Source organism: Phaenicophaeus curvirostris, unplaced genomic scaffold (genome assembly GCF_032191515.1).
Source record: "Phaenicophaeus curvirostris isolate KB17595 unplaced genomic scaffold, BPBGC_Pcur_1.0 scaffold_46, whole genome shotgun sequence".
In the NCBI taxonomy this organism is placed as follows: Eukaryota; Metazoa; Chordata; class Aves; order Cuculiformes; family Cuculidae; genus Phaenicophaeus; species Phaenicophaeus curvirostris.
The window spans coordinates 1442174-1452668 of NW_027206669.1; the positions used below are offsets into that span (position 1 = coordinate 1442174).

The 10495-nt window shown below is 41.0% G+C and overlaps 1 protein-coding gene across 1 annotated transcript in view; it reads right to left on the bottom strand.

Annotated features, from left to right (window-relative positions):
- LOC138733926 (cilia- and flagella-associated protein 43-like) overlaps nucleotides 1-8767 on the bottom strand; it is a 57309-nt gene extending 48542 nt beyond the window's left edge. The window contains 5 exon segments of the mRNA XM_069881444.1: nucleotides 597-677; nucleotides 3629-3708; nucleotides 4604-4663; nucleotides 6413-6563; nucleotides 8720-8767. Coding sequence (XP_069737545.1) covers nucleotides 597-677; nucleotides 3629-3708; nucleotides 4604-4663; nucleotides 6413-6563; nucleotides 8720-8767 — 420 coding nt within the window.
- Between the last annotated feature and the right edge of the window lie 1728 nt (nucleotides 8768-10495).

Consider the following 10495-nt stretch of genomic DNA (forward strand, 5'->3'; position numbering starts at 1 on the left):
CCTCAGAAAAAAATCATTATATCCACATTTAAAGTGAAATAAGTCCCACCTCAATGAAACAGTGAGTGCATTGTTATGTGTACAGCTCTTACAGAAAGGGATGAGTCTCTTACTGTGTCAGATTTCAGGGTTTGAATGCATCTTAAATCAGGACAAAGCATTAACAGTTTTAAATACTTTTATCAACTCAGTTTCAAGAGCCTGGTCATTCAAGGCATTTAGTTTTTACAGACTCAAAACTTTTCCATTCAGTTCTGACACTCATTAAAAATAAATATTTCATCAAATATTATAAAAATTTAGATTGTTATTTACAAATATGTGCTTAAAGACACATCACTACAACAACCCAAACCATTCAATGATTCTATGACATGAGGTTGACATGTTGCCTCTGCTTTATGGCCCAGTTCAATAGATGATTAGTTCAAGTAAACGTAATATTTTTAAATCTCTTTCATGGGTTGTACAGAGACACTACTGATCTTTCCTCACCACAGGTTGATCCAAATCTGTGGAATATTATGCTATGAATTAAGAAATACTAAAGAAAACTTCAAGCATCAGTCACTAAATGAGCTCCTGGTTGCGTGTACCTGAATATCAAGGTTGAGCTTGCTGAGGCAAGTTCCATCTTCCAGGAACCAAACTTGTACTTCACCTGAAATTGTTACAGACTATTGAACAGAGAAAAAAACATAGTCAAAAGAGAGTGGAATAACCAAATAGTCTGGAAATGACTAGTGATCTTTTATAGAATATAAATTCAAATAGTGTCTGAGCAGAGCAGATCAAGGATTACTAGTTTTGCTTGAAATTACCTTGAATTCCCTTTAAGTCCAGTTGCTGCAAGGTACGCCTACCTACGGAAAATGTGTAATCATTTCTGTGAATTGATGCAAATACAGGAATGTTTTTTAAGCAGAATGAGACAATCTAGGGCAAAACATGTAAGCTTGATCAATATTAGCACTCCCACCATTCAGCCTGCAATAGAAAACCTGCTTATCATTTTGTTTGCACAGGAAAGGGCTTAAGGTGACATCTGGTTTTCTCACATGAAAAATTATGTGTATCATGTTTTTGAGGCCTTCTTATAACCAGGAAATTTTATAATTCCACAGTGAAGTGTGGCTAGAGATCAATCAACCCTCACATCACTCATTCAGACTCAGGTAAAATTTGTCATTCCCATGTTACTGACAAACAAACAGATTATCAGCAAAACTAATTGATTCACACCCCAGAATTTCAGGGCTGGCTACTTGAAGAATTCATGGCCTTGAGATGAATCAGAGTTGCAGGAGTCCAAGACACAGGAGGAAAGCAAGGAATATTTCAGAATGAACAGATCCATGAGTAATGCCTCGTTGTCCCTGGACCTGGGACAAAGGCATCTCTCAGGCTATTCCAGTTTGTGCTGGAGGCTGAAAAGATCAGCAGGGATTCCTTGTTCCGACATCTGTTCTCTGAATTGAATCAACCTTTTGCTCAGCTGTGTTCCTGACCACTAGTGAGACAGCAAATAAACAGCAGAACCATACAACATTTTAGCAGCCTGCGAATTATCCACCCTGCATTCCAGGGCAAGTTCTGACCCTTTTATAGGCCATACCTGAATTAATGCCATTTAATTCCGTAATGAGAAGGTTTTCCACAACTGTAACAAACACCAGAACAGTCACGATCTCTGCAAGGCTTTTGATTTTGTGTCTTACCAACGTTTTGGTCATCTGAAAAGAGCCACAATTATATATAAGGAAGAAAATAATTTCTTACCACACAGTACTTGTCCCCTGGAGTAAGAAAATCAGCTGTCAGGAAACAACTACTGCATGTGTCCAGGAGTTTGACAGCTTCTCCACTGTGGGCAGGTTTGTAAGCATAGATTGTCCCCTGACAAACAGAGAGAGATAATCCATCCCTGGGCTATGAGACTTCTCATTAAAAGCTGTCAAAGACTTCAAGAAAAAATACTCATCTTCCTGAGCTCTTTAAAGTTTCATACTCTACTCTAAATTGAGGTAAAAAGTGCCCAGTAGAATTCAACTGAATTTAGTAAATTATATAAATTTACACTAGCTGAAAATCAGGATGGTTCATTTGAGAGTGATCCAGCTAGTCACGTTTCCAAGTTTTGTTTCTCATAACTGCTTTAATTTAAAACCACCCTATTTCGTATTGCTCCAGAAACCAATCAATATTCTAAAGCAACATAAAACACAAATAATAAATCTTAAGCTTCAAAAGATGTTTTTATCTAAAGACCTCAAAACCTTTTAGAAACAATTCATAACTAATGTAGACATAGATTTTAGAACTTCTCTACGCATTTTACAAAAGGAGAGTGAAATCAGAGACAAAGTGTGACCAAAGTTACCCCCACAAAAAAACCCAAACAAACCACATTTAAATGCCAATTTAAATTATTAAAGGTCTGGAAAACCAGGGATAATTTGAGGATTTGGGACTCTTGTGTAAGATTTCTGGACATCAGGCTGGTCAAAGAAGGATCTTTGACTGGGTGGCCAGACAAATTCAGATAGATGCACAGAACAAGTCTCCCGCATAGCCACAGTAGGTCTGATGTACCCAAGGCCCAAGATTTCATTGCAAACACAAGATGGGCTAAGTTTACCTCTGGTATAATTTGTTGACTTGTGTGATTACATTACAGACATTTCATACTGGCAGTGCCAGCATGCACATACAGAATAAAAGGAACATGCCATTATATAATGCCGTTATCTCAAATGCTATACCTGGTCAGTGACAAGCAGAAGCACAGCGTAATCAGGTGAGAATATGAGGCTGGATATGGGTTTTAAGATATCAACGCAGATTTTCGTCTCATACTGCAGATCTTTGATGTGATAAAAGAATAAAACGCCCCCCTGTGCAGAAAAGTACAAATCCACATCAGGTCAAGGTCAATTATCCCAGCCTGAAGGTCAATTATCCCACCCACTCTGGCAAACTGAACTGGCAAAACCTTCTGAAATTCTCTGGAGCAAGTGTGTTTAACTGTATCCCATTGCTAATGGTCTCATCTGCCTTCATGACGTTTAAATCCAGATGACTCTTATCCTGCATAACGCATTTTTTGAAAAATCAAGGTGTTTTTTAATACAAGTCTTACTAACAGTCCATGTTTGATAACAGACTCTCTCATTAGTAAACACTTGAGATTCCACATTGTTTCTTTTGTGACAGTATAGGGATTTGTCCCTCTCTTAAGCAGCACTGTATAATGTAATCATCATTTTGGATTAAATATTGAGTGAGATTCAGCACAAAACAATTTGGTGGTTCTCTTGGTCATTTTTTTCTCCTCTCCTATTTTTTGTCCATCCTTCTTTCCTGTTCCTCTAGAACTCTCTTTGCCTTTTGTTAAAAATAGTATTGTCCTCTTTGGTTCCTTCTTTGACTTAAAAAATGGAATCTCTTCCCTCCCTGCTCCTTTCTGAGTTCTTGTCTCAAGTTCTAACAAAGAAGATATATGACAAAACCAGAGAGGACCTCCACTTTTTTTCTGACTTCTGTCTTTGCAGTGAGCTCTGCAAATACACTCCATTTGAATGCTTTTTGATTTTCACACAATAAGTTACAAGCATAAAGGATGCCTTACATTTCCAGCTGCATACAGTCCCCCGTTACAAAATGCCATGGCAAATAAAACTGATTGTTGTGGATCCTCTGGTTTGCCACCTGAAAGCACAAAGGCAACAAGAAACATCAAGTTTAATTCATTGCAACCATGTGTCCCAACTTCAAATCTGAGATGATTTACTACTTGTGAGTAAAAAGGCTCAACGGGCTATATATTCTTTGGACTTTGTGCTGTGATGATGAAGGACAAGGCTGGTACACATAATTTAAAGTGACAGTACTACTGTGGTCTGATGAATTAGAAATTAATTTGAGAAATCAAAACTTGTCCCAATGTCTGGCAACCTTCACTGTGGAAGTATTTTTTTTCCCTAATTTCTACTCAGAATTTCCATTGATGCAAACTGTGCCCTTTGCCTGTCAGGTTCCATCCTGTCTGTAACCTTTCATGAGTAGCTGAAGCAACAGTAAAATCCCCCATTTCCTTTCCACTGGGCTGAAGAGAGTTCTCACAGCCCATCTTTGTATGACACACGCAGACTCTGCAATAATCTTTGTGGCCCTGTGCTGAACTTTGTCCACTACGTGAATGCCTTTTTTGTATTGTGGAGCCCAAAACAAAACATTTGAAACAAACCCTAAATCCTAACTCAACTAAATCACAAGTGATTGCAGTTCTAAACAAAGTTACTAAAACTAAGCAGTAGAGAACCCATTCTAGCATCACTTATTCCAATTTAAACTAGAATGAACAGAAATTATTTCCCTGCCACTGTTTTTCCAGAGGCTATTCATTTGGCTGTCTACTAGCACAAAAGCTATTAATCATTTCTCCTGTAAACATATAAAAGGTTGCCATTGATGTGTCTTACAGAGGTCAGTGTGAGCTGAGTTTTTCTAACCAGTGGCTTCCTGCTGTACTCACGTATTATTACTCCCAGACATCATTGATGCTGGCTAAAAATCAATTAGCTTGATTTGAACATGGAAATACCTTTCTTTTTCTGCGCTCCTCGAACATATGACACGATGTCTGACACTTTACACACGTATTCTGCACAAAAGAAAACAATATATAACGTCAACCTTGTTTATATGTCAGTATTGCAATAAAAGCCAGTTATAGCCCAGTCTACTGAACAAAAGGTGAAGTTTGGTATATTGAATCAAAAATGTGCATTCTTCTCCAATATCCACCATCTCTGTCATTTATGCATCTGAGCTGGCACAGTCGTTACGTGGTTCAGCTTACAGCTATAAAAGGGAGATAGTCATACATGGACTGTGATCCAGATGCAGATTTATCTATCTTCTAGTGCTAAGTTCTGGTTTTGTTATTTCCATTCATAATTTTTTAATTAGATTTACTTACAAAGGAAAGTTTAGCCAGCCTGAAAATTGCCCAAGTGAAATGTTGTGGCTGCTTACGGTTCTGTTTGCAAAACCATAACAGGAGCTTGGCACGTGCTTCGAGTTGGACACACATGTAAGCATTCTGCTGAGCAGATACAGATTGCAGTACATCTTAAATTAAGCAGAAGCTTCAGTAAAATACGAATACAGACAGTGTTCTCACACAGATTTAGGACAGGACTCAAAGAATACACAAGTGGAGGAAAATCCCAAATGGCAAAAATTCTTATTGCCTTCTAACGAACTGGCAAACCATTTCTGGTCACGCCTCAGCTTTATATTTGTTTGTGATTTTCAGCTCTTGATATGGCAAACTTAAGAGTTTGATGGTTTCAAAAACAGAGGAATAGTGCTGGTTTGCTGATTTTTTTTTCAGAGCTGCCTTCCATTTCTGTGCTGACTATCAAAACTGGATAGAGATACAGAACTTTGGGAAAGTCAGGGATATTTACAGCAGCTTAAAAAAATAATGTATTACATGGCAAAAGAAGAAAACAAGATTATCATCAGCCTGTCCATTAACACTGATTCAGTGTTTATTAAACATTGCTATGCTGGTCTACAGAAGGATATTATCCAGTTCTAGTGATAGAAATAATAATTTTTCACGGAAAGGGTCATTGGGCACTGGCAGAGGCTGCCCAGGGAGGGGGTTGAGTCACCTTCCTTGGAGGGGTTTAAGGGACGGGTGGATGAGGTGCTGAGGGACATGGGTTAGTGCTTGATGGGAATGGTTGGACTCAGTGATCTGGTGGGTCTTTTCCAACCTGGTGATTCTATGATTCTATGAAGTCAAAGACGTCTTCTGTTCACTTTCTGTGCTTCATATGTAATGCATTAATGCCTGATAATCTTTATAGACTTGTTTTGAATACAAAATAGTTCCTATAATTGCTGACCTTAAGGAATTCTATTAAGCAATATTACGTCAAATTTGGTTTCGTTTTTTAAAGATTCATCATGAGCTCATCTGTTCTAACATCATCTACCGTATCAGAGGAGGACAGTCCAATATTTCATGCAAAATAAAATGCATTACTGGTGCTTAACTAACAGTAAAAATACATATAGCTGGTATATTAATAGTTTATTGTTAACCTAGTAGGGCTGGTTAATAAGATCAGGACTGCTGTAACTATTGTTCATTTTATCAATTTTGATGTATTTAGAAGTTTTTCTTTTTTTTTTTCCAAAAAAAAATGAAAGCAAATTGTTGGGTGCTAAAGAAACCCACCCAGAAGTTCTGAATGTTTATCCTACTAATAAAAGAAATATGTCTTTACAATTTCTGTAAGATATACAATAGCAGAACAGCAGAAAGCAAAAAAAGCTTTCACCTATCCTTTTTCCTCCCTACTTGAATAAAAGACACCACACAGCTATTTCTTACCAGGGAGAGGTTTTTGTTGAAGAACAGAAACACTGCCTCTCTCAGCATCAATTGCCATAACATATCCTTCCTTACAGCCCAAGTAAATCTCTGAGGTCGCAGTCCAGCAGTGGGCAGTAGGATGCACTGACGGCTTAGCAGAATCTCTTGGCTTCAGCAAAAAAAATAAACAAGTTCAATTAACGATTGACAAATATCTGTACAAGCAGTTACGTACATTTTACAGCAAAAAAAAAAAAAAAAAGAGCACTCCCTCATAGAGCCTGAGCACCTGTATAACTTCAGTCCTATTTATTCAGTTAGTCCTTCACTGAGGGGAGTAATTTGAAAAACGAGAACATTCTCCAGAGAAGTCTGTCTGGAGACAGTGGTGGAGAACTCACCTCTCTCTCTAGAAGCTTGTCTGAATGATGAATTATATTTTCATTTTAAAATTACATATTTTAAAATTTGAATTTATCTGAATTTATTCTCCAGCGCTTGTGTCTGTTACAGGTTTGTCCCCTAGCTTGGAATCCATCCGGTACTTTCCCTACCCTTGCAACAATGCTGACCCACCATAACCAATATTTTAATGATAAAATTATGATAAAATTCAACACTCTGAGACCCCAGAAGTTTGTTGTGGTTTTTTTTTAATGTCAGAATAGCACTGGAAGCCCAAATTGAAATGGTTACCCACTATTATCTCACCCTGACAAATGTTTTTCAAATTACTTTTCAACATAGTCTTCCACTGCATAGACATTACTTGCACATGTGGTCTTGCATACTTGGCAGTACTAAAGCACACTTTGTTTGAATAGTTTAGCGTATCATATAATCCAAATTACTCTGTAAAACAGCTCTGTCAACCTTTGTGTCATCTGCAAATTAGTTCCAGAAATATCCTTGCCACAGACTTTGCATGTGCCTTGAATTTCATTTCACTGAAATAAATCTCATAAATCTATCATTCTCAAATCAGGAAGAACAGAAATTCACCATTAAATGTTATTAAAGACAGTGATCTGCTCAAATACAATAGTAATAGGGGTCATATAAATACCACGATAGAAAGAAATAGATGGAACAGGGTTTGGGGAGGGGAAAAGGGGAAGAAAACACAAGAAAACCTTGTAAGAACATTTAAGAGAAGATCCAAAGCATGTGAGCAGAAGTGGTGAGGAACACTAGACAATAAGATGGATGAAAAAGAATGAAGAGTCTGTAATTCTATAAAACAACACCTGCTGTCTCAATAAAGGTTCTATAAAAAGGAAATATAGGTGGACTTGGGATGAAAACATAGGACAGAGATTCATAAGCGCCTAGATGTTGCTAGTAAAATATGCCAAGGGCTGGCTACATGATTCTGCGTAAGAAGCCTACTCTCTATTTATGCTTACAAAGCATTTTGAATTTCTCAGCGGGGAAATGTTACAGAAATAAAGTATATTAATATTTACTTTATAAATCAAATAGGACTAACAGTAATAAATCTATAACAAATGGGGCTTTACATCACCCAGAAAAACATTTAATATAGGCATTTTTGCTGATTTTATGACTCTTGAACATCACAAATCTTTGGGAAGGCTGCAACTGAGCTCCTGTGAATCAGGAGCTTTCTGTGTAAAGATGACTTCTATAATATTCCTTTGTACCTGCTGCCATGACTGTCTTAACACATAAACTAAATAAAATATGGAAAACTGAGGATGAGATTGTGTAAATTCTAAACTAGGTTGCTTCCTGAACTGCGCATTAGTAAGGTGGTGTATAAAATTATAATAATGATGATGATGATAATGCTGTCTTTCTTTGAGCTTCTCTCCCTTTTAAGTAGCAACTCTTCAGAGAAAAAAAATCCATGATGGATCCTTGTAATGAAAAGTTTTATAAAAGGACAATTAAATAAAATTGGTACTGGATGCCAAGAGGACTCAAGTGGTTGTGTCATGGCAAAGCATATTCAGAAACCTCAGGTCCCAAATGTAAGAAATATTGTAACAAAACTAAATTAATCTAATGGAAGAAAGAATAAGATTGAAAGCTGTAGGATAGTTCCATTCCTTTCCCTCTGCTGCCCCGTTGTGGTTAACACTTTGGTAAATACCCAGCCACAGGGTCTTGTTCTAGAGCCTGGAATCCTAACACATTTCAAAGGAGCCAACGAGAGCATTGGCAGTGGTCTTGCTTTTCTTTCTTGCCTCTCACACATTCTTTAGGAGTTGGCTACAGCTTCTAAGGGCCATGGACTACAGGTTGAGGACAAATCCCTTAAATGACAATCTAAATAATTGGTCCTCCACTTTGGATGCTTACATCAATGGGGAAAACATTGATCTCAGGGGACACTAATAGTGGTGCCATTTAGGGTATTATAAAGGGAACAAGTCCCCCACACCACTGGTGGGTTATCACACTTCACTGCCAGGGCCACCCTGGGGTCTCGCCCCCAGAGGGTGGTCCTTGCTGTCCCTGAGATATGGGCAGGTTCGACTGGACCGCTGGTTGAGCCATAAAGTTGGTTGCTTGTCGGGGGGGCTGCAGGTTCAGGGGTGCTTCGCCCCATTCGGGGTTGGCATAGTTGGGCCGCCTGGTGTCCCAAGTGGGAGAGAGCCGTGCGCGGCCCAGGTGCCCTCTCCCCCTCCCGTTTCCCTGAGTTTTAGAGCTGCATTCCTTGGCAAAGTGCCCTTGCTTCCCGCAGACCCAACACGGTCCTCTGGGTCGATTCTGGCGCAGGGGGAATGCTGTTGGCAAGTCATGAAACCGAGGGCAGTTTGTTACAACGTGACCCACCTGGCCACATTTAGAGCATGCCATCACGTTGGCTATTGCAGTGCTAACGGCCATCTGGATTGGGGCTAGACGCTCTTCCCTCGCGACATGCTTGATCATGTCTGCGATACTCGACCCCACCGGCAATGACCGCAGAATTTCTTTGGTTGCCGAGTTGCACTGCTGACGCAAGCATTCTGCTACCACCGGGCCTTTTGCTTCCGCAGGCAGGCTCGAAGAGTCGACTGCTGCCTGGAGACGGTCCACGAATTGTGTGAAACTCTCACTTTCACTTTGTTTTATCGTGGACCATGGTGATGGCTTGGCGATGACTCTAGAAGCTGTGCGAATGGCTTCTCTGGCCGCACGGGTAGTTGCCATGACTTCATGGGCCCGCAGGCCCTGAGCTTGCGCCTGAGGGGTGATCATGGTTGGGTCTGTTCCCATGAGCCGCTGCAGGCTGGAGCCGTGCAGTGGGTGATCTGCCCCAGCTACTTGGGCCAGCTGCTTTACGCAGTTGTCCTCCCATTCTTGTTTGAACACAATCATCCCTGCCCCGTCCAATATTAATCTGCAAGCTTGTTTTATATCAAAGGGCAGCATGTCATCTCCACCGAAAACGCTGTCTATGAGGGTGGAGACCATGGCAGAATTAAGTCCTTTATCTGCAATTGCTTTAACAATTGCTTGTATGTCCTTAGGGTTTATTGGTGAGTGGACCCTCTGTCCCCCGTCTGTGACCCGAACCGGGAATGCTAGCTTGGCCGATGGGGCCCAATCGGCACATGCCATCTTTATTTTTCTCCAATCCGTGAGAGGGATTTGTCCCCCTCTCGGCTTTTCTTTAATTTGAGTGGGGATGCGTCGGCTTTTAACTCTATGCACCCCCACTTCCTCCTCCTCTGAGCTCGAGTCGGTTGTGACCCACCCGCCCGGACTAGCGTCCGAGCCGGAGTCAGAACTCGACTGACCGGTCACTTCCGGGCCCCGAGCTCCTTCTGTCGGGCCCCGGCCCCGCCCACCTCCCTTGCGGGTGGGGCCGCCCCCTCCCCGCGGCTCGCCCCGCCTGCTGCTCGGAGCAGACGGGCGCTGACTGGCTCTCCGCCCCTCGCGGGCACCACCCTTCTCTTTTATGTTCTCCTCCCCCTCACGCTCGCACGCGCCGTTCAATTCCAGCGCTACCTCCCTGTTCCCGCCGCGAGCGTTCTCACCCCGCCTTTCCCGCTCGGCGCCATCTTGGGCCGCATAAGGTGGCGGCCTTTCCGAGATTGCCTCGGGCTCCGCTTTTCCAGCGGCGCCCCCGGCCTCCCCGGCCAACCC